Here is a 26,863-nt window from a genome sequence, read left to right as displayed (position 1 = left end):
AAAAAAAAAAAAAGCAATATATACAAAAACAAATAACAATGAAATACCCAAAGATATATTTTCATGTTTATTTTTCCCCATTAAAAATGTGCTTACATACCTTTTTATGTTGGAACTGTTGCTGTTAAAATACAATAAATAATTGAATTCTGAACTGGAATGAACGGATTGATCACATCCCACAGATGTATAACGGAACACACACACACACAGGCGTTTTGATCGTGCAACCCTAAGTAACAGTACAGATAAATGATCCGAAGTTTTCAACAAGCATGTCTATTCTGGGCTCAGTTTTTGACAGTACAACACTGAGGCCATGCTCAGCATTGCGACTGTTTCTGTACTTGAGAACCCTGACTTGCATCGGTATGTGGTGCCAAACTGGATCAGAACATCTACTGCTTTTTCAGTCAGGCAGGAGACCGCTACCTGTTGCAGATGAGCAACCCAGAACTGTGTGTGTGTTTGTCTCAAAAAGCATCTTGCTTCAATCAGTTTATTCCAGTAACAGCAACAGTACCAACCTCGACTTGTTTTCAACAATAATTTCTACAGTAAAATGTACAGTAGGCCTGATAATGTTTTATCTTCATCTGTACTGTTTCTTGGGGTTGCACTATCAGTAGCTAGTTAGCTTGCTTTGGCTAAACGTTAGCTATTAGCTGTGTAAAGTTACAAGGCCAGGGGATTGTTTGAAAGAGAAACTCACATCTACTACTATGAGAGATGGTACTCCCTTATTTCTGCTTATCACCACCTGTTATAAAATGACAACAATGCCATGCAAGTTCACTTACTTTTCCACTTTCAAAGCACTGTTTCCTGAAGCATTCTGCCCTGTTCTTAAAGAACTCCCTGGGTGTACCGTCTCTGTTCTGCCTGGATGTTAGGTCAGGACGTGTCGTTTTATTAATTTGTTTGTTTTGAGAGACTCATTGCTAAGCACTTCCCCACACAAAACACATTGTGGGCGCTCCTCGTTATTTCTCAAAGTTTGTATGGAAGAGACGAAATGTCATCACTGTATGTGCGTTTCATGACGATTGAGCTCAGTCAGAACATGTGGCTAGCATGAGTCCATTTCATGACAACGGTGAGCCGCTAACAAGTCAGTGGCTTGAACGACAGCGCTGCAGCTTGTGGGTTGCGGAGTGATCTTCAAGAAAACTGAAGAAAAAAAAAATCAGGTAAACAGCGAAGCACACGGGCATCTCTCTCCACCTCTCCCACTCGCGCAGCTGCCAAACCGAGCAGAGACCGCTGAGAAGCAGAGAGTGCACTGAACCGAGAGCGCAGTTGCACTTGGCCAAATCAATTCCAGCAATTAATGAAATAATTATCCATTTACGACCCATACTTTAAGAAACGCTGCCCTAGAGCACACAAAAAACGATACATGCCTCAGCCTAAACATCAGCGCCACAGGTAACTTCAACAAAGCTATGAACGATCTGAGAGGCATGAAGGGCCTTCTATGCCATCAAAAGGAACATATAATTCGACCTACCAATTTAACATAAAAATACTTGAATCAGTTATAGAACCCATTGCCCTTTATGGTTGTGAGGTCTGGGGTCCGCTCACCAACCAATAATTCACAAAATGTGACCAACACTAAATTGAGACTGCATGCAGAATTCTTCAAAGATATCCTCAGTGTACAACATAAAACACAAAATAATGCATTGCCCTAAACAGAGAGTACACAGTGGCAGAATACCTGCCCACTGTAACTGACCCAAACTTAAGGAAACCTTTGACTATGTACAGACTCGGTGGGCATAGCCTTGCTATTGAGAAAGGCCTCCGTAGGCAGACCTGGCTCTTAAGAGACAACAGGCCATCACAGCAGCACGATTTCTGTAATCTGTTGCCAGAAGAAAATATGACATTTGAAATGTCTTCATTCTTTTGGAGCTTTTGTTAGTGTAATGTTTACTGTTATTTTATTTTTTTATTGTTAATTTAACTTGATCTATTTCACTTGCTTTGTAAACAATGTAATGTAAACATATAGACATGGAAAGAGCAAGAGAGAATGAGGGAGAGGGAAATAGCAGGAGAGAGAGAGAGAGAGGGAAAGAGCAGAACAGAGAGAGGGAGGGAAAGGTAAAGTGAGAAGAAGCGAGAGACTGAACCAAAGACAATGGGAGGTAACCAGAGCTAGAGAGAGAGAGACAGTTAAGATGTGTGATTGAATCACAATAAGATATTAAATGGATAAAGGAAAGTGAGGATGTCAGAGAAAAAGAGTGGCTAAGATTGATGATAAAATGAGGGAGATAGAACGCGTGTGTGTGTGCGGTGTGTGTGTGTGTATGTGTCAGAGAGAGACACTTCCAGATGACTGAGCTGTGAACAGGACTAGAAGTGGATCACGGCCAATGAGACAGACAGGACAGGGTGTCACTCTCAGGTCACCACGGCGACTAGGGCAATGTCACACACACGGTTCATCAACTGCCCCGGTCCGTCTGCCTCTAGTGTTGTTGTCTTAGTGGTAGTTCTCTTTAGTCATGCAATCTGGCTCTGGTCCAATATCCACACTAGTGTTGTTGATGGCTAAGCCTAAGTGCATTGCGTTTGTTCTCCTAAGACCTAGATACTATTGTCCTGTTGCGTCTTGAGTATGCTGTGTTACGATGCAGAGATTCTTAGAGTTTGCAACCAGGTTGGGGTGGAATTACTCTGTCACGCTAGCATACCATTTAGAATGAAGAAGTGTATTCGACTCGCTGTCCTCGATAGCCTATTGCAGTGTTTAGTGTAAATTTCATTATTTTCACCAGGGATATACTGTATTATACAGTTTATATTATTGATTACATTTTAGCTTGTAATGTAAAAATGCAGTGGTAAGCTAAATCCCAAGAGTAAAATGTAAGTGCAGTGGATGTTGGCTGCTGCCAGGATATATTGAATTCAAAGTAAATTAACTTCATATTGAGAGAGAAAGGAGGGATGGGGGAGGAAGGGAAGAAGGAATGCAGAGTTAAAGACATTTAAGGAGGAATGGAGTGTGTGTGTGTGTGTGTTGGCATGTGTTCTGCTCTCTGTGTGTGTGGGACCGTGAGGGAGTTAGAGACGGAGGGAGAAAGTAGCATAGGGAGAGAGGCAGCGAGAGATAATTGTTGTGTTAATTAATTCATTGGCCAGATAGGCCAGTCTACTTCTCTCCTTCTCCATATATCCATCTTCCTCTCCTTCTTCTCTTGGGTCCATGAGGACAGGACCAAGCTCAGTTTCTGTCAAAGCTGTCGGGGCCCTAGAGGCCCCCCTTGCAAACAGTCAGCCTGTGGTGCTCTGCAGGGAGTGGAGGAGGGTGAGATGGGTGGGTAAGTAGGTGGGTTTAAAAAAATATTTATTAGGATCCCCATTAGCTGTTGCGAAAGCAGCAGCTACTCTTCCTGGGGTCCACACAAAACATGAAACATGACATAATACAGAACATTAATAGACAAGAACAGCTCAAGGACAGAACTACATACATTTAAAACAGCACACACAGCCTACATATTAATATATACACACAACATCTAGGTCAAATAAGGGAGAAGAGTTGTGCCACGAGGTGTTGCTTTATCTGTTTTTGGAAACCAGGTTTGCTGTTCATTTGAGCAATATGAGATGGAAGTTCCATGTAATAGTGTATGTTTTCTTGAGTTTGTTCTGGATTTGGGGACTGTCAAACGACCCCTGGTGGCATGTCTGGTGGGGTAAGTGTGTGTGTCAGAGCTGTGTGTAAGTTGACTATGCAACCGTTTTGAATTTTCAACACAATGTTTCTTATAAAGACGAGGGATGCAGCCAGTCTCTCCTCAACTCTAAGCCAAGAGACACTGGCAAGCATAGTATTAATATTAGCCCGCTGATTACAATGAAGAGCAAGACGTGCCACTCTGTCCTGGGCCAGCTGGAGCTTAACTTGGTCTTTCTTTGCCGCACTTGACCACATGACTGGACGATAATCAAGATACAGTAAGACAAAACTGGAGTCTACATGTGTCGTCTCAAAAAAGCAGAGCATCTTTTTATTGGGTGGGTGGATGGGTGGATGGATGCAGAGCCAACCCCCCCCCCCCCCCCCCCCCCAAAACACACACACACACACTGTAACACACTCTCACCAGCTCTCCAGGTCGTTAGAATGCAAATCAAAATCAAATCAAATTTTATTTGTCACATACACATGGTTAGCAGATGTTAATGCGAGTGTAGCGAAATGCTTGTGCTTCTAGTTCCGACAATGCAGTAATAACAAGTAATCTAACTAACAATTCCAAAACTACTGTCTTGTACACAGTGTAAGGGGATAAAGAATATGTACATAAGGATATATGAATGAGTGATGGTACAGAGCAGCATAGGCAAGATACAGTAGATGGTATCGGGTACAGTATGTACAAATGAGATGAGTATGTAAACAAAGTGGCATAGTATAGTATAAAGTGGCTAGTGATACATGTATTACATAAGGATACCGTCGATGATATAGAGTACAGTATATACGTATGCATATGAGATGAATAATGTAGGGTAAGTAACATTTATATAAGGTAGCATTGTTTAAAGTGGCTAGTGATATATTTACATCATTTCCCATCAATTCCCATTATTAAAGTGGCTGGAGTTGAGTCAGTGTCAGTGTGTTGGCAGCAGCCACTCAATGTTAGTGGTGGCTGTTTAACAGTCTGATGGCCTTGAGATAGAAGCTGTTTTTCAGTCTCTCGGTCCCAGCTTTGATGCACCTGTACTGACCTCGCCTTCTGGATGATAGCGGGGTGAACAGGCAGTGGCTCGGGTGGTTGATGTCCTTGATGATCTTTATGGCCTTCCTGTGACATCGGGTGGTGTAGGTGTCCTGGAGGGCAGGTAGTTTGCCCCCGGTGATGCGTTGTGCAGACCTCACTACCCTCTGGAGAGCCTTACGGTTGAGGGCGGTGCAGTTGCCATACCAGGCGGTGATACAGCCCGCCAGGATGCTCTCGATTGTGCATCTGTAGAAGTTTGTGAGTGCTTTTGGTGACAAGCCAAATTTCTTCAGCCTCCTGAGGTTGAAGAGGCGCTGCTGCGCCTTCTTCACGATGCTGTCTGTGTGAGTGGACCAATTCAGTTTGTCTGTGATGTGTATGCCGAGGAACTTAAAACTTGCTACCCTCTCCACTACTGTTCCATCGATGTGGATAGGGGGGTGTTCCCTCTGCTGTTTCCTGAAGTCCACAATCATCTCCTTAGTTTTGTTGACGTTGAGTGTGAGGTTGTTTTCCTGACACCACACTCCGAGGGCCCTCACCTCCTCCCTGTAGGCCGTCTCATCGTTGTTGGTAATCAAGCCTACCACTGTTGTGTCGTCCGCAAACTTGATTATTGAGTTGGAGGCGTGCGTGGCCACGCAGTCGTGGGTGAACAGGGAGTACAGGAGAGGGCTCAGAACGCAACCTTGTGGGGCCCCAGTGTTGAGGATCAGCGGGGAGGAGATGTTGTTGCCTACCCTCACCACCTGGGGGCGGCCCGTCAGGAAGTCCAGTACCCAGTTGCACAGGGCGGGGTCGAGACCCAGGGTCTCGAGCTTGATGACGAGCTTGGAGGGTACTATGGTGTTGAATGCCGAGCTGTAGTCGATGAACAGCATTCTCACATAGGTATTCCTCTTGTCCAGATGGGTTAGGGCAGTGTGCAGTGTGGTTGAGATTGCATCGTCTGTGGACCTATTTGGGCGGTAAGCAAATTGGAGTGGGTCTAGGGTGTCAGGTAGGGTGGAGGTGATATGGTCCTTGACTAGTCTCTCAAAGCACTTCATGATGACGGATGTGAGTGCTACGGGGCGGTAGTCATTTAGCTCAGTTACCTTAGCTTTCTTGGGAACAGGAACAATGGTTGCCCTCTTGAAGCATGTGGGAACAGCAGACTGGTATAGGGATTGATTGAATATGTCCGTAAACACACCGGCCAGCTGGTCTGCGCATGCTCTGAGGGCGCGGCTGGGGATGCCATCTGGGCCTGCAGCCTTGCGAGGGTTAACACGTTTAAATGTCTTACTCACCTCGGCTGCAGTGAAGGAGAGACCGCATGTTTTCGTTGCAGGCCGTGTCAGTGGCACTGTATTGTCCTCAAAGCGGGCAAAAAAGTTATTTAGTCTGCCTGGGAGCAAGACATCCTGGTCCGTGACTGGGCTGGGTTTCTTCCTGTAGTCCGTGATTGACTGTAGACCCTGCCACATGCCTCTTGTGTCTGAGCCGTTGAATTGAGATTCTACTTTGTCTCTGTACTGGCGCTTAGCTTGTTTGATAGCCTTGCGGAGGGAATAGCTGCACTGTTTGTATTCGGTCATGTTACCAGACACCTTGCCCTGATTAAAAGCAGTGGTTCGCGCTTTCAGTTTCACACGAATGCTGCCATCAATCCACGGTTTCTGGTTAGGGAATGTTTTAATCGTTGCTATGGGAACGACATCTTCAACGCACGTTCTAATGAACTCGCACACCGAATCAGCGTATACGTCAATGTTATTATCTGACGCAATACGAAACATCTCCCAGTCCACGTGATGGAAGCAGTCTTGGAGTGTGGAGTCAGCTTGGTCGGACCAGCGTTGGACAGACCTCAGCGTGGGAGCCTCTTGTTTTAGTTTCTGTCTGTAGGCAGGGATCAACAAAATGGAGTCGTGGTCAGCTTTTCCGAAAGGGGGGCGGGGCAGGGCCTTATATGCGTCGCGGAAGTTAGAGTAACAATGGTCCAAGGTCTTTCCTCCCCTGGTTGCGCAATCGATATGCTGATAAAATTTGGGGAGTCTTGTTTTCAGATTAGCCTTGTTAAAATCCCCAGCTACAATGAATGCAGCCTCCGGATAAATTGTTTCCAGTTTGCAGAGAGTTAAATAAAGTTTGTTCAGAGCCATCGATGTGTCTGCTTGGGGGGGGATATATACGGCTGTGATTATAATCGAAGAGAATTCTCTTGGTAGATAATGCGGTCTACATTTGATTGTGAGGAATTCTAAATCAGGTGAACAGAAGGATTTGAGTTCCTGTATGTTTCTTTCATCGCACCATGTCACGTTAGTCATAAGGCATACGCCCCCGCCCCTCTTTTTACCAGAAAGATGTTTTTTCCTGTCTGCGCGATGCGTGGAGAAACCTGTTGGCTGCACCGCTTCGGATAGCGTCTCTCCAGTAAGCCACGTTTCCGTGAAGCAAAGAACGTTACAGTCTCTGATGTCCCTCTGGAATGCTACCCTTGCTCGGATTTCATCAACCTTGTTGTCAAGAGACTGGACATTGGCAAGAAGAATGCTAGGGAGTGGTGCGCGCTGTGCCCGTCTCCGGAGTCTGACCAGAAGACCGCCTCGTTTCCCTCTCTTTCGGAGTCGTTTTTTTGGGTCGCTGCATAGGATCCACTCCGTTGTCCTGTTTGTAAGGCAGAACACAGGATCCGCGTCGCGAAAAACATATTCTTGGTCGTACTGATGGTGAGTTGATGCTGATCTTATATTCAGTAGTTCTTCTCGACTGTATGTAATGAAACCTAAGATGACCTGGGGTACTAATGTAAGAAATAACACGTAAAAAAACAAAAAACTGCATAGTTTCCTAGGAACGCGAAGCGAGGCGGCCATCTCTGTCGGCGCCGGAAGTAGCAACTTGACACATAACTTATTTATGCTCTTTACATCTTAACTCAATATTAGAAATCTTGAAGTTTAGTATTTTATCGCAGAGAGTGCAGATTTCCCCCTAAATAAACTCATGGGTGAGCAGGCTGGTGGACTAAATCGTTCCCAGGTAATCCAGACTGAGTAAATCAATGTCAGATCAACCAGGCGGACGAATCAATCCCACATCTACCAGACAGACGGACAGAGCGACAGACGAATCGATATCAAATCAGCCCAGACAGTCTAATCTATTATTGTTACATACACAATCTGTCTGTAAAACGAGACTGTAGGCCTATTTATTTCATATAGTCGTACAGTTATCCGTTTCTGTTAGGGTAGACGTTTAATTTGATAGGTTGGTTGGTGATTTTGGATAGGATAACGTGTCTTATGTGAAGGTCCGTGCTTTGATTGGTTGTTAAAGTTCTGAGGGAGACATTGATGCGACGCAATTCATTTTCAGTTGGACTGATTAAGTTCTAATCGACGTCATGCCGTAGCTGTGCACTGTGAGTAGCATTTATAATGTTAGCGCTCCACAGTCTTCCGTAGTCTTTTGCAATATCACTCTGTAGCTGACTCCGCAGACGGAAGACATTGTTAGTGTTGGGCTGCAGTTACCTCATAGAGGAATCTCATAGAGTAGCTGTCACGTTCTGACCATAGTTCTTTTGTCTTTTCCTTGTTTTAGTGTTGGTCAGGACGTGAGCTGGGTGGGCATTCTATGTTGTCTGTCTAGTTTGTCTGTTTCTGTGTTTGGCCTGATATGGTTCTAAATCAGAGGCAGGTGTTAGGCGTTGTCTCTGATTGGGAAGCATATTTAGGTAGCCTGTTTTGCCGTTGTGGGTTGTGGGTGATTGTCTATGTTAGTTGCTTATGTCAGCACAGTTCTTATGATAGCTTCACGGTCGTTATTTGTTTATTGTTTTTGTACAGTTTACTTAGTGTTTTTCGTTATCTATTAAAAGATGCTGCGCTTTGGTCCGCTTCTTACGACGATCGTGACAGTAGCCAGATTTATCACTGCACCATTGCGTTCCAAGTGGCACTCTATTCCCTTCTTGGTGCACTACTTTTGACCAGAGCCCTGCTTCAAAGTAGTGCACCAAATAGGGAATAGGCTGCCATCCGGGAAGCAGTCTATCACTGGGTTGGTAGCTTATCCTGGGCGGTTGCGTGGGAGCCGCACAATAGAAGAAGTGATTTGATGACACAACCAGTCTATTGAGATTAAAGGCAGACTGCCCGGCCCGCTTAATCAAAGCCCCCTCGATCGATTCGCGCCAGGAGCCATGACTTACTCACCTCTCATCCTCCCCCCCCCCCTCTTTCTCCTCTCTCTCCTCTCTCACTATCTCTTTCTCGCTCTCCTCCCTATAGCGTTCTACTCTGTCTTTCTCTCTTCCCTCTCCTCCCTCTATCATCTATCGTCTAAGAGTCCCAGGCTTGGCCAAGGAGAATGAGACAATGTTCCCTATCGATTAACCAAGCGGCCCTGTACCCTGGGGGGACTGCAGGATGGATAGGCTGCCTATAGGGTGGTGTGTTTGTGTGTGTGCACGCACAAGTTTGTGCTTACATGCGTGCATGTGGCGGACATTGTGTACTGTACTATTTCATCACTAAGTGCAAATGTGTGTAATTGTCTGTGTGTCAGCTCAAAATTCAGTACAAAACAGACTGCATTTAAAATCTTGCTCCTTGGCCTGTATTTTGAGAGAGGCAGGGGAAACTAGGTCTCTGTGGTGAGACTTGTTTCATAATGCATGAGGAGAGGACCGGGCTGAGCAGGTAAACATCCCTCACATCAAATGGAGTGAGAAAAGGCAAGAGGGGGTAAAGGAAGAAAGAGTGAGGAAAGATGGAGAGAGGAGGAGACAGGATGCCGACTCTTTCCTAACCTTATACCTAGAATGCCCGGGGCTAGGTTGAAAATGGATTGTATTTAGGAAGCACTTGGATAATAATATTTGTGTGGCTTGGAATGAATGCTTGTGGTCTATACATATTCTACAAATGAATGCTTACAATAAAGGTATAGGAAAAACATGCAAACATCTGAATATAACAGAGACATAAAGTAGATAAGTATTCAGTGTATAGAATTAGATGTAATACTGAAACACAGTAAAATATTTGTACAGTACCTGTCAAAAGTTTCCACACCTACTCATTCAAGTGTTTTACATTCTTTTTTACTAGTTTCTACATTGTAGAATGATAGTGAATACGTGAAAACTATGAAATAACACATGTGGAATCATGTAGTAACCCAAAAAGTGTTAGTGTTTAACAAAGCATTTTTTTTGCAGCCCAAATAAATGCTTCACAGAGTTCAAGTAACAGACATATACTTTGGATTTTAGATTCTTCAAAGTAGCCACCCTTTGCCTTGACAGCTTTGGACACTCATAACATTCTATCAACCCTGGTGCGTGTGTGTGCGCTGTCTGTGTGTTTATGTATGTGCTATACATTTTGTGTTTATAGGCATGCTCCCCCATTTAACACATGCATATGTGTATGTTTATCAGTATATGGTCATGTTACATGCCTGCATGTTGTGTGTGCAGGCTTCCCTGTTAAACCACACAGATTGGAACACACTGCTGAGATCGGACAAAGTTTTGCATATCTTTGGTAACATTTGAGTCTTGGTTTTTCTGGGTGTTACATCCCAGACAGTTTGTCAATATGCTGTAAAGAATATTGTGGTTGCTGCCTGTCTGGTTTGATGTAGTATGTACATGGTAGTCTGCCATCGCAAAGTGCTGAGTTACCCTAGGCACAGAACAGAACACACAGAGCATTCGGAAAGTATTCAGACCCCTTCTTCCACATTTTGTTACATTACAGTCTTATTCGAAAATTGATTCAATCTCATCAATCTACACACAAAACCGCATATTGACCATGCAAAAACATGTTTTTAGAAATGTTTCCATATGTATGTATGTGTGTGTGTGTACTTTATTTATTTATGTATGTATTTATTTATTTATTTATGTATGTATTTATTTATGTATTTATTTACTTAAAAAATTCAGACCTTTTGCTATGAGACTTGAAATTGAGATCAGGTGCACCCTGTTTTCATTGATCATCCTTGAGATGTTTCTCGAACTTGATTGGAGTCCACCTGTGGTAAATTCAATTGATTGGACATGATTTGGAAAGGCACACACCTATCTATAAAAGGTCCCACAGTTGACAGTGCATGTCAGAGCAAAAACCAAGCCATGGGGTTGAAGGAGTTGTCCGTAGAGATCCGAGACAGGATTGTGTTTAGGCACAGATCTGAGGAAGGGTACCAAAATACTTCTGCAGCATTGAAAGTCCCCAAGAACACAGTGGCCTCCATCATTCTTAAATAGAAGAAGTTTGGAACCACCAAGACTCTTTCTAGAGCTGGCCGCCTGTCCAAACTGAGCAATCGGGGGAGAAAGGCCTTGGTCAGCGAAGTGGCCAAGAACCTGATGGTCACTGACAGAGCTCCAGAGTTTCTATGTGCAGATGGGAGAACCTTCCAGAAGAACAACCATCTCTGCAGCACTCCACCAATCAGGGCTTCATGGTAGAGTGGCCAGACGGAAGACACTCCTCAGTAAAAGGCACATGACAGCCCGCTTGGAGTTTGCCAAAAGGCACCTAAAGGACTCTGACCATGAGAAGCAAGATTATTTCGCCTGATGAAACCAAGATTTAACGCTTTGGCCTGAATGCCAACCGTCACATCGGGAGGAAACCTGGCAAACCCTATGCTGAAGCATGGTGGTGGCAGCATCATGCTGTGGAGATGTTTTTCAGCGGCAGGGACTGGGAGACTAGTCAGGATTGAGAGAAAGATGAACGGAGCAAAGTACAGACAGATCCTTGACAAAAACTTGTGTTGTTGAAGGTTCACCTTCTAACAGGATAACGACCCTAACCACACAGCCAAGACAATGCAGGAGTGGCTTCAGGAAAAGTCTCTGAATGTCCTTGAGTGGCCGAGCCAGAGCGCGGACTTGAAAATCTCTGCAGAGACCTCAAAATAGCTGTACAGCGACACTCTACTGAGTAAAGGGTCTGAATACTTGTGTAAATGTGATATTTCCATGTTATTTTTTCATGCATTTGCAATCATTTCTTTGAAAAAGTGTTTGCTTTGTCATTATGGGGTATTGTGTGTAGATTGATGAGGGAAAACATGTGGAAAAAGTCAAGGGGTCTGAAAGTATTCAGACCCCTTGACTTTTTCCACATTTTTCCCCTCAGACCCCTTGTATGTATTTATAGTGTGTGTTGACACCCCTTCAAATTAGTGTATTTGGCTATTTGATGACAAGTGTATAAAATAGAGCACACAGCCATGCTATCCCAGGAAAGGGCATTACCCATATTAATATACACTATATATATATATATATATATATATATATATATATATATATATATATATATATATATATATATATATACATATATATATATATATATATATACAAAAGCAAATTAGTGGATTCGGCTATTTCAGCCATACCCGTTGCTGCAGGTGTATAAAATTGAGTACACTGCCATGCAATCGCTGTAGACAAACATTGGCAGTAGAATGGCCTTACTGAAGAGCTGTGTGACTTTCAACGTGGCACCGTCATAGGATGTCACCTTTCCAACAAGTCAGTTGGTCAAATTTCTGCCCTGCTAGAGCTGCCCCGGTCAGCTGTACGTTCTTTATTGTGAAGTGTAAATCTCTAGAAGCAATAACAGCTCAGCCACGAATTGGCAGGCCACACAAGCTCACAGAATGGGACCGCCGAGTGCTGAAGCGCGTAACTTGTAAAAATTGTCTGTCTTCGGTTGCAACACTCAATACAGAGATCCAAACTGCCTCTGGAAGCAACGTCAGCACAAGAACTGTTCTTCGGGAGCTTCATGAAATGGGTCTCAATAACTGAGCAGCTGAACACAGGCTTACGATCACCATGCACAATGCCAAGCGTTGGCTGGAGTGGTGTAAAGCTCTGGAGCAGTCAAACACGTTCTCTGGAGTGATGAATCACGCTTCACCATCTGGCAGTCCGATGGACGAATCAGGGTTTGGTGGATGCCAGGAGAAAGCTACCTGCCCCAATGCATAGTGCCAACTGTAAAGTTTGATGGAGGAGGAATAATGGTCTGGGGCTGTTTTTCATGGTTCAGGCTAGGTCCCTTATTCCAGTGAAGTGAAATCATAACGCTACAGCATACAATGACCTTCTAGACGCTTCTGTGCTTCCAACTTTGCGGCAACAGTTTGGGGAAGGCCCTTTCCTATTTCAGCATGACAATACCCCCATGCACAAAGCGAGGTCCATACAGAAATGGTTTGCTGAGATCAGTGTGGAAGAACTAGGCTGGCCTGCACAGAGCCCTGACTTCAACCCCATTGAACACCTTTGGGATGAATTGGAAGGCCGACTGCGAGCCAGGCCTAATCGCCCAACATCAGTGCAATGTTCCAACATCTAGTGGAATGCCTTCCCAGAAGAGTGGAGGCTGTTACAGCAGCAAAGGGTGGACCAACTCCATATTAATGCGAATGATTTTGGAATGAGATATAAGACGAGCAGGTATTAACATACTTTTGATTGTATAGTGTACTTGTGTGCCTTATCCACATTGACTTAAATCAAACAAATCAAATCACACTTTGTCACATGCGCCGAATACAACAAGTGTAGACCTTACCCTGAAATGCTTACTTACAGGCCCTTAACCAACAGTGCAGTTCAAGAAGAGTTAAGAAATTATTTACCAAGTAGACTAATGTAAAAATGTATAATAAAAAAGTAACACAATAAGAATAACGAGGCTATGTGCAGGGGGCACCCGTACCGAGTCAGTGTGCAGGGGTACAGGTTAGGTAATTTGTACATGTAGGTAGGGGTGAAGTGACTATGCCTAGATAATAGAGGGTAATAATAGAGGGAGGGTCAATGTAAATTGTCCAGTGGCGATTTAATTAATTGTTCAGCAGTCTTATTGCTTGGGGGTAGAAGCTTTTGAGGAGCCTTTTGGTCCTAGACTTGGCGCTCCGCTACCGTTTGCCGTGCGGCAGCAGAGAAAACGGTCTATGACTTGGGTGACTGGATTTTATGGGCTTTCCTCTAACACTGCCTATTATATAGGTCCTGGATGGCAGGAAGCTTGGCCCAGTGATGTACTGGGCTGTTCGCACTCCCCTCTGTAGTGCCTTCTGCTCAGATGCCGAGCAGTTGCCATACCAGGCTGTGATGCAACCGGTCAGGATGCTCTCGATGGTGCAGGGACATTACACATTCAATAAATGTTTGTTAGGAGTTTTCGACCTCTAAAGTAGCTTAATATCAAGACATTTGTGGTGTAAATCCATCTATATGCCTCTACCGCAAATGTATGTAAAGGTTAACACAAAATCAAAGCAGGAAAACCAGAAAGTAATTTTGGGTTGGAGGCATATAAATGGATTTATACAACCAATTTCATGTGACAAGGTTTCATCTTGGCATTAGTCTACTTTTGATGTCTGAAAAAACATCGTACACATTTTCATTTATGAGTGTAATGTCCCTTTAATAAAGCATGGAACGAGGAAGTAACTCCCCCAGATAAACTCATTCAATTTGAGATGGAATTAAAGTGCTTTTGTATCACTATCATTAACTCATTAACTCAATTCACTCATTTGACCTTTCACATCCTAATGGCATGTTAGGGGACAACACTGACGATTTGTTGAAACACAGTGGTACCGATAGCTTAGGGGTGGTAGGGTATAAATGGGCTTCCTTGTGTCCTATCATGTGCCTCCTCATGGTGAATGTATCATCTATTTACCAGATGGGAATAAAGGCTTTAGGGGAGAGAACCTCACAATCTTTATTGTGCATGTGATGTGGTTCGTCACCAAGCCTATCTCCCGGCACAGCTGAGATTCATAAAGCTTATCAAGCAATTAGAAAGAGAGTAAATATTTGGATTTAAATGTTTACACGGCTTTCTTCAGGAAATGACTGTTGCATATCTCAATTTTTCATAATTGATCTCTAATCGAGCACGATTGTGTTGTTTTCTGTTATAGGTACACATTTCAGTGTGTACTCTGTGTACCAGCTTGGATGTAGGCCTAGGCTACACGGATACGATTTGCTCTTTGTTTGCCTCAAACAATTGCTTTATCTTTATATAGCCACAATATACATGATTTAGGCTACTATTTCCATCTAGCAAAGGATTGCGTATATTTGATGAAACTATGAGAAGTAAGTTGCGTTGAGGGGCATTCTTCTCCTAGTGTAGTTAGTAGTTGCTGTATGGCTGCTCTAATCAGTGTTTGTTTTTTTCCCCCTTTTCATGTTATCGATGCCTATTTTCGTCACAGTGTGTTCATACAAGCTACTCTGTGTCTCGTCCAAAAAAGTGTGTGTGTGTGTGTGTGTGTGTGTGTGTGCAAGATATTCTTATATTTGGTTCCCATAGGCATAGCTAATCGAATCGAGCATGAGTATGTTTGTAAGACAGTAACTTGGCAAGGAGTTTCCTCCTCTCCGTTTTCAACATCTCATTGTTATCCAGTGACAAAGGCAACCGCATGTTCTGCTGCTCATCTGAACCAGGAGCCACTAATCCACCTCCAGCTTCTCCTCGCTCTCCTCTTACACAGGAAGATAGAGGACCAGGGGCACTGCTCCGCTTAGACCAGAAGCTTATTGTTTCCATTTATTGACTCTTACGACAACACAGTTCCTACATTATGTGTCTGAGTTATAGCAAAGTGAGTTATGCCAAAGTGAGACACTGGCTCGTGTACCCAGGCCTGAATGTCAATGAAATAGTAGTATGTCGGATGAATTCCCTCCGTCTTGTCGGTAAGCATGGACGCAGGTTTGGATGTGGATCATGTGTTGATGCTGAAGTGTGTGTGTGTGTGTGTTTGGGTTTGTGAATCTAATCGCATCCTCTGTCATTCTCCTCTTTCTCCCCAGATGGAGGACGAAACAGAATTTGGATTACTGCTTCCTCATGATGTACGCCCAGTCCAAAGGGACCTACTATGTGCAGGTGTGAAACCGCAAGCCTCTTGCAGCATGCATCTGTTTACAGTGTTTTCTGTAAAAGACTGAAGAAATGAGTATATTCTGCATAGTGAAATGAGAATCTTAGAAGTGTGTGAACACTATGAACTGTTTGTTCTGGGAGAAATTGTTCTGACATGTCAGTGCTTGGAACAACATTGCTCGCAGGGCAGCCATTTCGCATAACCTTTGGACAGGTGGCACTCAGCAACAGCTATAGTCCTACAGAAGCTATCTAGAAAGCGATCGTGAGGGTGACACAGCAATAATATTTGCCCCAGTCGTTTCCCGCTGCTGAGGCTGCATTCCTGAGAGCCGACGAGCGGCTGCTATTTAGATTTTTGATTTGATTTATTAGGATCCCCGTTAGCCGACGCCAATGGCGACAGCTAGTCTTACTGGGGTCCGAAACATAGTGAAAAATGAATTACAGACAAAATACTTTAGAATTTACATACATTTAAAAACATGAACATGTGGTGTGTGTGTGTGTGTGTGCGCATCTATCAGTTACACATACACACAACAAGTAGGTCACATAGGGTAGAGGCCTGAGGTGTTGCTTTATTTGTTTTTTGAAACCAGGTTTGCTGTTCACTTGCGCAATGTGAGATGGAAGGGAGTTCCATGCACTCATGGCTCTGTGTAATACTGTACGTTTCCTTGAATTTGTTCTGTACCTGGGAAGTGAAAAGACCCCTGGTGTGGCATGTCAAGTGGCATAAGTCTGTGTGTAAGTTGACTATGCAAACAATTTGGGATTTCCAACACTGATGTTTGTTATAAAACAAGAAGTGACGCAGTCAGTCGTTCCTCAACTCCAAGCCAAGAGAGACTGGCATGCATGGTATTAATATTAGCCCTCTGATTACAATGAAGAGCAAGGCGTGCTCTAAAAAACATTGTGCAGGTGTGGTTGGAAGCCGAAGGGCTTATATGAAGACCACACCACAACAACAAAAAACCCACAAGTACAAAAATAAAAAAAAGGGTTGTTAAAACACACAACAAAATCAACTCATTATAAATGATTTGATCAGTAATCACGGAGAAGAAAAAAAAGAACAATACTTGTTTTGTGTAAGTGTGTGCATGAGCGTTAGGCTATATGGAGGAGATTACTGAGTAGTTTGGTTCATCAGGCTGACCCCTAGTCTTCGCTTAAAGTTATTGAGGGATGAAGAGGTTTTGGCAAAGTGAAGATAAGAATTCCAGAGTGTGGTACCTATGTATCTGATTGAGAATTGACTATGTGATGTGTGGCAGTAGGGAGGGTGAAGGTTATCTCAGTGTCTTGTGTTTTACAGGTGGATTTCACAATTTACCTGGAAAAATTCATAGCAGGGTTTAGGTAAACTGTCTGGGAGGTATGATTATTTTGTAGAGGAAAGTGCAAAATTGCCGTACATTAATATCGTAAATAGACAAGATGTTGAGTTTCTTAAACAAAGATGAAGATGGAGCTAGGTAATTAGAATAGGTGGCTAGTCTTCCAAATGTATTTTGTATAATGAGTAATTTGTGTAGGTAGGAGGCACATGTACTGGCCAAGACAATATTTACTGTAGTAAATGAGATATGGGTAAATTAAGTTATAGTATATAGTTAGGAAGCAAGCCTGATGAACCAAACCACTAATCTTTCTGATGATACCAACAGATTTCATCACTTTACTGCAGACAAATTGAATATCTTTCCAGGATAACTTTTCATCAATTAAAACTCAGAGGAATCTAGTGGATGTGACTTGTTCCATTTCATTCCCACCAATTGAGACTCTGGATCGTTTTTTAAACCATATTCCTTCTTCTTTTATTTCTTTTTTTTTTCTTTTTTGAATTTTACCCCTTTTTCTTCCCAATTTCGTGGTATCCAATTGTTGTAGTAGCTACTATCTTGTCTCATCGATACAACTCCCGTACGGGCTCGAGAGAGACGAAGGTTGAAAGTCATGCGTCCTCCGATACACAACCCAACCAAGCCGCACTGCTTCTTAACACAGCACGCATCCAACCCGGAAGCCAGCCGCACCAATGCGCCGGAGGAAACACCGTGCACCTGGCCACCTTGGTTAGCGCAAGGAGTCGCTGGTGCGCGATGAGACAAGGACACCCCTACTGACCAAGCCCTCCCTAACCCGGGCGACGCTAGGGCCAATTGTGCGTCGCCCCACGGACCTCCCGGTCGCGGCCGGTTACGACAGGGCCGGGGTGCGAACCCAGGGACTCTGATGGCACAGCTGGCGCTGCAGTACAGCACCCTTAACCACTGCGCCACCCGGGAGGCCCCATATTCCTTATTCTTACTAGTGAATACAATAAAGTTGGATTTTTTTAAACCTGTCTGGTGACAGTGGGACGGTAGCATCCCACCTGACCAATATCCAGTGAATGTGCAGGGCTTTTGCCTGCCATATGAGTTCTGTTATACTCAGAGACATCATTCAACAGTTTTAGAAGCTTCAGAGTGTTTTCTATCCAAATATGCATATCCGAGCCTCTGGGCCTGAGTAGCAGGCAGTTTGCTCTGGGCACGCTTTTCATCCGGACGTGAAAATACTGCCCCCTACCCCAAAGAAGTTAACATTGAATGATAATTTCTTTATCTGCAACCGTACAGAAAATGTGGCCATTCCTGAGTTGGCTTCATTAATTAGTGAATCAAAATTCTTGTGTGATAAAATCAAATTGGGACCATCACCAAAGAGAATGGGAAGTACGGTAGAAGACACAGCAGCAAGGTCATTGATATAGATTAGGAATAACAAAGGTCCAATTATCCAACCCTGTGGCACACCACAGGATATCTTGGCCCTGATAGAGGCACAGCCATTTGCATAAACAAATTGTTCTCTATCATGAAATAACTATATAGCCAATTATGTGTATAATCATGAAAACCGTAAAAATGCAATTTAGAAAGTAATATTTTATGATCGAACTATGTTAAACACTTTCGATAAGTCTAAAAAGATGCCAGGAGCTTATTCATTGTTGTTCAGGCCTGTAGAGATTTTATCCATACATTGCAAAAAGAGCCATATCTGGTGTAGTTTTTACGAAAACCATATCGGTGTTGATTTAAATGTTTCAATATTCTCTTATATACCATTTTTTTTCTAGGATTGTAGAAAAACTTGGTAGTGCAGTTAATTTGTCAAATATCTTGGATCCCAAGATTTATAGAAGGGGATAACTTTGGCAATTTTTATGCAGATATGCAAGTAACCATTTTACTGTACTACACCTTTTGTATTCTATGCATGTGACAAATAGACATATATTTTATTTTATATAGTGTGTGTTTACCAGAGACGGTAATGTGAAGAACAACTGGACCTGCGCCAGAGTCAGATTAGGATATAGGTCAATGACGAGATAGTGTCATTTTTTCTTTATTGTAGGCTACTACTACTTTTACCACTTTTAGTCTTGAAATCTTTGGTTGTTTACTATACACTCTGTGTAGCACATGGCCTCACATGTGAATGCTTAAAGAGGGTGTGAAGGTTGCTGACAAAGAAGAGCTCTGCAGTAGGTAACCAAAACATTCAAGGGCCATTTCTCAAAAGTGGGGTGACGTGTTTATCAACTTTCAAGGCAGAATTGATTTCCCATGTTTCCTTAACTGCAGTGTATGGTATTTTCCCACATTTTGTTACGTTACAGCCTTATTTTTTAAATTGACTAAACAAAATAACTTCCTCATCAATCTACACACAATACCACATAATGACAAAGCAAAAACACTTTTTTTGCAAATGTTTGCAAAAAAAATACAGAAATAGCTCATTTACACAGGTATTGCTATGAGACTTGAAATTGAGCTCAGATGCAACCTGTTTCCATTGATCATCCTTGAAATGTTTCAACAACTTAATTGGAGTCCACCTTTGGTAAATTCAATTGATTGCATGGGATTTGGAAAGGCACACACCTGTCAATATAAGTTGACAGTGCATGTCAGAGAAAATACCAAGCCACGAGGTCGTAGGAATTGTCTGTAGAGCTCTAAGACAGGATTGTGTTGAGGCACAGATCTGAGGAAGGGTACCAAAACAATTATTCAGCATTGAAGGTCCCCAAGAACACAGTGGCCTCCATCCTTAAATGGAAGAAGTTTGGAACCACCGAGACTCTTCCTATAGCTGGCTAACCGGCCAAACTGAGTAATCGGGGGAGAAGGGCCTTGGTCAGCGAGGTGAACAAGAACCCGATGGTCATTCTGACAGAGCTTTATTGTTCCTCTGTGGAGTTGGGAGAACCTTCTAGAAGGACAATCATCTCTGCAGCACTCCACCAATCAATCCTTTATGGTAGAGTGGCCAGAGGGAAGCCACTCCTCAGTAAAAGGCATATGAAAGCCCGCTTTGAGTTTGCCAAAAGGCACCTAAAGACTCTCAGACCATGAGAAACAAGATTCTCTTGTCTGATGAAACCAAGATTGAACTTTTTGGCCTGAATGCCAAGTGTCACGTCTGGAGGAAACCTGGCACCATCCCTACGGTGATGCATGGTGGTGGCAGCATCATGCTGAGGATATGTTTTTCAGAGGCAGGGACTGGGAGACTAGTCAGGATTGAGGGAAAGATGAATGGAGCAAATTACAGAGATGTAATTGATGAAAACCTGCTCCAGAGCGCTCAGGACCTCAGATTGGGGTGAAGGTTCACCTTCCAACAGGACAATGACCCTAAGCACACAGCCAAGACAATGCAGGAGTGGCTTTGGGACAAGTCTCTGAATGTCCTTGAGTGGCCCAGCCAGAGCGCGGACTTGAACCCGATCAAACATCTCTGGAGAGACCTGAAAATAGCTGTGCAGCGACACTCTCCATCCAACCTGTCAGAGCTTGAGAGGATCTGCAGAGAAGAATGGGAGAAACTCCCCAAATACAGGTATTTGGTTGGATGACAAGTTGTCCTTTAAAGTTCATGTAGATAATCTTGTGACAAAGCTTATATTGAAATTGTGTTTTTATTTTCGTAATATGACTTGCTTTCCACATATGGCTAGAAAGAAGCTTGTTCAGGCAACTATTCTCTCTGTAATTGATTATGGTGACTTGTTGTGTATGCATGCAGCCTCATTTGTCTTACAGAGACTGAACTCTGTTTATCATGCATCCTTGCACTTTATTACAAATGCCAAGTCACTCACCCACCATTGCACCTTGTACCAAATGGTAGATTGGACCTCACTTTATATGCACACAAAGATAAATTTGTATGTGTTCATCAACAAAGCCCTCTTTACCTCTGTAGTCTGGTCTCCTTCAACACCAGCAGTTACCATACCCGGTCTGCTTGATGGTTGCTACCTAAAACGTCTTAGGGATAGGGGACAGAATTTTCACGTCCGGATGAAAAGCGTGCCCAGAGTAAACTGCCTGTTACTCAGCCCAGAAGCTAGGATATGCATATAATTGGTAGATTTGGATCGAAAACACTCTAAAGTTTGTTTCTAAAACTGTTAAAAGAATGTACGTGAATATAACAGAACTGATTTGGCAGGAGAAACCCCGAGGACAAACCATCCAGGATTTTTTTTTGAGGTCACTGTTTTCAATGAATTTCTATGGGAAGACCTATTTAATAGGAATAGGATGTTTTTCTTTTGAGATATGAAGAAGTAGGGCTGTTCTTTGTAAGTGTCAAGCCAAGTGGACTCTACTGTTTTGATGCGTGTGAACTGGAGAGCTTCACGTTGTTTTTATCTGGTATTGAACACAGTATATTCCGTCTTAAATTTTATCGATTATTTACGTTTTAGGATACCTTAGGTTGGATTAGGAACGTTGTTTGAAATGTTTGGACCAAGTTTACAGGTAACCTATTATATACTTTGTAGTCATGTTGGGCGAGTTGGAACCGATGTATTTCTGAATCAAACTCGCCAAATAAATTGACATTTTGGGGATATAAAGAAAGGCATTATTGAACAAAAGGACCATTTGTGATGTTTCTGGGACATTTTGGAGTGCCAACAGAAGAAGATCTTCAAAGGTAAGGCATTTATTATATAGTTATTTCTGACTTTTGTGCCTGGTTGAAAATTATTTTCATGTGTTTGTATGCGGGGCGCTGTCCTCAGATAATCACATGGTCTGCTTTCGCCGTAAAGCCTTTTTGAAATCTGACACTGCGGCTGGATTAACAAGAAGTTAAGCTTTATTTTGATGTATAACACTTATATTGTCGTGAATGTTGAATATTGATATTTCTATAGTTTGAATTTGGCGCTCTGCAATTTCACTGGATGTTGTCAAATCGATCCCGCTAAAGGGATTGGCGCGCGAAGGGATCACTAAGAGGTTAAAGTCCTTATTCTTATGTGAAACCAAGAGGGCAGAATCATCCGCATATAGGAACAGAGGGCATGAAGAGGCAGAGTCCATATCTTTTATGTAGAGCAAAAAAAGCAAAGGCCCCAAAATGCTCCCATGCGGGGGGGTACCACAGTTTATCTTCTTAGTATCAGACAGTGTCACACCCACATTCACCCTTTGAACCCTGTTAGTTAGGTATGACTTTTCCCATAATAAGGAGTTGGTGCCAAATCTTTGTAGGTAAAGCATCACCATACTACAGAAGTATCCCTTGTCAATTTCTTGCGAGCTAAAATCTCTCAAGTGTCGTAAACAAGTGTCGGTAGAATAGGAATGTCTACAACCGGACTGAAGGTTATATAAAATGACAACACACCAGATTGACACTGTTCTGTAGTTACCTTGTTCAACTTAGCTTCGTTTCTTGTATAAAGGAGCAACTCTTGCATGTTTCAACTCGTGTGGTACCTTACCATGTTGAATAGAAAGGTTGATGATGTGTGTTACATAATGTCCAATACGATCAGCAGCACCACTCAGGAATCTAGCTGGGTTGTCATCCAGTGCTGTGGCTTTCTGTTTGTCAAGATCTTTAAGCATATTTGTAACATCTAAAGTTGAAACCTGTCCTTCGGAGATGTCCATAACTGAATAATAGATTTGAATATGATAGTTTCCAAAGGTGCCAGAATATTCTGGGTGTTGATCAACAAGGTTGCTGGCAATGGAGTTGAAAAAAACAAATTTAACTCATTTATCAGCCACCTGTGCTCTGTAAAAGGTAACGTTACCATTGATGTTCAGTCCAATGCTTTTTGACTTTTGTTTTTTGTTTTTGGCTTGTTGCTAGGTCTTTGAGTCTTCCAAAGGGCCTTGGGGTCGTTTATATTGTCTTGGATCTTGCTCTTGTAGAAGGACAGTTTTGCTTCGTCAACCAGCCTTTGAACTGTATTCCTTAGGTGTTTGTATTGAGTGAAGGAATCTGGCAATTTTGACCTCAGTCTTTTCGAGCGTTGTTTCTCAAGGTGATGGAAGGAAGGATTTCCCTACTGATCCAGGAGTTTGGCCTTTGTTTGATCCTCATCACTTTTTGCGGTGCCAGCTTGTCCACAGTACTGACACATTTACCTTGGAAGAATTCCCATGCTCTAGCCACACCCTCACTTTCCATAACAGTAGACCTGTCAGACTGTCCTAGCAGTTCATTAAATTGTTTTTTTGTCATAGTTTTTGAGGGATCTTGTCCTGATGGTATTGTAGCAATTTTTATTCCCCCCCCCCCCCCCCCTCCTCACTTTCCTCGTACGTTGTATTAAAAAATGGTCACTAATTCCTCATTCTATTTACAATTATACAACTTCTGGATATCTTGTGTTATACAATAATGAGATCAATGTCAGTCTGACTGGTGTCACAGATTCTTGTAGGCTCATTTATCAAACAAACGTTTTGCAAAAGTTAGACAAGGCCTTGTACAGGGGGCAGCTCATGTTCACTACTTCAGCATTTACATCACTCAGTAGAATCACTTCAGAGTTTTGAAAGCCACAGTGGGCAGTACACACATTTTCAAGGATCTCATAAAAGTAACTCCAGTCTGGAGGTCTATACAAAGCCCCTGTAAAGATTGGTTTGCTTTTTGGTAATAATATATCCAGCCAAACTGCTTCCATGCAATCAAGATTTACATCCGTTCTCATATTAAAACCAATGTCTGCTCTGACATTAATGTACACACCCCCTCCTCTCCGATTTCTTTCCTTTCGGGTAATTAGGAAGTTTTCTATTTTGGGGTCTTTGACGGAAGGATCTAGCCAAGTCTCTGTGAAACATAAAACCCCTGCATTACTCTTTTTGGCAGGCAAATCTCTATTTTTGGCAGTGGACTATGTACATCAAGATATAAACAATGCAAAACCTCTGGAGGCGAGGGGCTTCACCAAGGAAGGCTGCTGACACTATTGACTATTGGAGAGCAGACGGCGGACCAAAAGGTTAAACTCTGTCCATCTTCATGCAGCGTTGGGCCTCTGCCTCGGATGATAGTAACTGTGTAAGGAAACATTAAAACAAACAGGTTCAAATCCACACCTGCAACACAATCCAACATGCAGGTAACTGACAAAATAATGGAAACACTTGAGTAAATGAGGGATACAAAGTACATTGAAAGCGGGTGCTTCCACACAATTGTGGTTCCCGAGTTAATTACGCTGTTAACATCCCATCATGCTTAGGGTCATGTATTAAAATGCTGGTCAGGCCATTGTTTTGCCCATTATTTTGGCTATGTCCCCATAGAATGACAAAGCCCCCATCCACTTGGCACGAGTAGTCACTGAATGGTTTGATCAGAATGAAAACGATGTAAACCATATGCCATGGCTGTCTCAGTCAGATCTCAACCCAACGCTTTCCACCAGCATCGACAAAACACCAAATGATGGAATTTCTCGTGGAAGAATAGTGTTGCATCCCTCCAATTAAGTTCCAGACACTTGTAGAATCAGTTACCTGTATCTGCAACTTCAGAAGGGTGCCCTCTACTTGACACTAAAACACAGACGGGTTAAACAAGCAAACAGACAAACAAACAAAACAGGTGTATATGCTTAAACACACACTCGCTCCTTGTTACCAGGCTTAGCCACTCGGATGGAAACATGTACCTTCAGGCTATACTCAAACCTTACACTCCAACCCGAGCACTCCATTCTGCCACCTCTGCTCTCTTGGCCTTCCAACCCTTACGGGGGTCGACTTCCGCTCAGCCCAGTCAAAGCTCTTCTCTGTCCTGGCACCCTATTGGTGGAATGAGCTTACCTCTGACATTAGGACAACAGTGTCCCTGCCCATCTTCCAAAAATGCCTGAAACCCTTACCTCCTCACGGATTATCTTGATTATTCCCACAGCTTTATTGCGGATAAATGTTCTTACTATATGACTGAGATATGTGGTTGTCTCCCCAGCTATCTAAAGATGAATGCACTCACTGTAAGTCACTCTGGATAAGAGCTTCTGTTAAATGACTAAAATGTCAATGGAAAATGGAAACCGATGGAAACAGGCATGTTTATTCCACCACCGCTCTGGGAATAGGATACCGGCCATCTGCTGCAGCCCAATGTACAGTATCACCCTCGCTCTGCGTCCAACTCGCAAAACATGTATCCAGGCTGTCTCCACCTCGGTCCCCACATGCGGCAGGAGAACAGGGAGCGAGAGGGAAGCGCGTGAGATGGGAAGTGACAGGGGTTGCGTGGGCCCAGTGCTGGAGCCTTGCCTCAGATAGGAGAGGAGCGCATTATGCCACAGTTTATTCCTTCCTAATCACCTCACATCTGTTTAGTGACACACACAGAGCAGCCGTCACTTCTCTCAACATGGCTGTCGAGCTGTCTTTTTTTTCTTTTTCTTTTCTCTTTTTGTTTTTGCGTTAATTAGTTGTAGTTTAGAGTCAGAGTCTACACCTGTTGTTTACAAAGCATGTGACAAATAACATTTATTTGATTGATTTTGTTGTCGTGTTTCATCTCCTGTTCAAGTCTATTGAAGCTTTAAAAATGTGATGCTTAAATAATAATTGTAAGAGGATAAAGGACAGAGTGTACAGACAAAGTGATGATGTAATTGTACTAGACCAGGTATTCCCAAACTGGGGGCAATGCTGTCGGGGGTACGCCACATAAAAATGAGATTTTTTTTTAACAGTCCATTTATATTTTCTAACGGGGCTACACATTTTTTTTCCTTGCCTGAGTAGCCTCGTTTCACTGGCAAAAATAAAATTAAACCATCTAGTGTTCAGAGAAATAACAACACAATGTCAAATACAGGTAGCCTAGTCAAATAATGAACATCCAATCACATCAACCGTTACTCTCTGACGGGAATTCCACCAATGGTCCGTATGTAGCCAAACGTAGCTGATGCTCATGTTGGTATCTGTACTGATGGAGCAAAAGCCATGACAGGGAGACATATTGGAGTGGTAACGCATGTGCAAGCAGTTGCTCCCGACACCACTTGGGTACACTGCAGCATCCACCGAGAGGCTCTTGCTGCCAAGGGAATGCCTGAAAGCTTGAAAGATGTTTTGGACACTGCAGTGAAAATTGTTAACTTTGTTAAAGCAAGGCCCCTGAACTCTCATGTATTTTCTGCAGCTCTTCTCTGTCTGCATTAACTAGGACAACACACAGGTCTTCCCATCATTGTGTGATTTTGTTTGTGTGCAGATGAACTCAAGCCTACAGACAATGTCAAATGTAATATAGCAAGTGAGTTAGGTGTGCAATTATGCAGGCACTTTCCTCGACACGAATGACACAAACAACTGGATTCGTTATCCCTTTCACGCATCTTCCTCCAGTCCACTTACCGATATCTGAACAAGAGAGCTTCATTGAAATTGCAACAAGCAGTTCTGTGAAAATTGAATTCAATCAGAAGCCACTGACAGATTTCTGGATTCGGCTGCGCTCAGACTATCCTGCATTGGCAAATCGCGCTGTTAAGACTGATGCCCTTTGCAACCACGTACCTATGTGAGAGTGGATTCTCGGCCCTCGCTAGCATGAAAACTAAATACAGGCACAGACTTTGGGTGGAAATTTTTTTAAGACTGAGACTCTCTCCAATACAACCCAACATTGCAGAGCTATGTGCATCCTTTCAAGCACACCCTTCTCATTAACATGTGGTGAGTTATTCACAATTTTTGATGAACAAATAAGATTTCATATATAAGATGGTTAAATAAAGAGCAAAATGATGGATTATTATTATTATATTATTGT

General features: G+C 43.0%; 1 protein-coding gene across 1 annotated transcript in view; it reads left to right on the top strand.

Moving 5' to 3' along the window:
• Nucleotides 1–26,863, top strand: part of LOC110505105 (alpha-1,3-mannosyl-glycoprotein 4-beta-N-acetylglucosaminyltransferase B) — a 232,126-nt gene that overhangs the window by 139,759 nt on the left and 65,504 nt on the right. Inside the window, exon 7 of the mRNA XM_036969826.2 lies at nt 15,646–15,721. Coding sequence (XP_036825721.2) covers nt 15,646–15,721 — 76 coding nt within the window. The remainder of the gene's footprint in view (nt 1–15,645; nt 15,722–26,863) is intronic.

Source organism: Oncorhynchus mykiss, chromosome 25 (genome assembly GCF_057628025.1).
Source record: "Oncorhynchus mykiss isolate SJ-2025 chromosome 25, ASM5762802v1, whole genome shotgun sequence".
NCBI lineage: Eukaryota > Metazoa > Chordata > Actinopteri > Salmoniformes > Salmonidae > Oncorhynchus > Oncorhynchus mykiss.
This window is presented reverse-complemented; position numbering and strand designations above follow the sequence as displayed.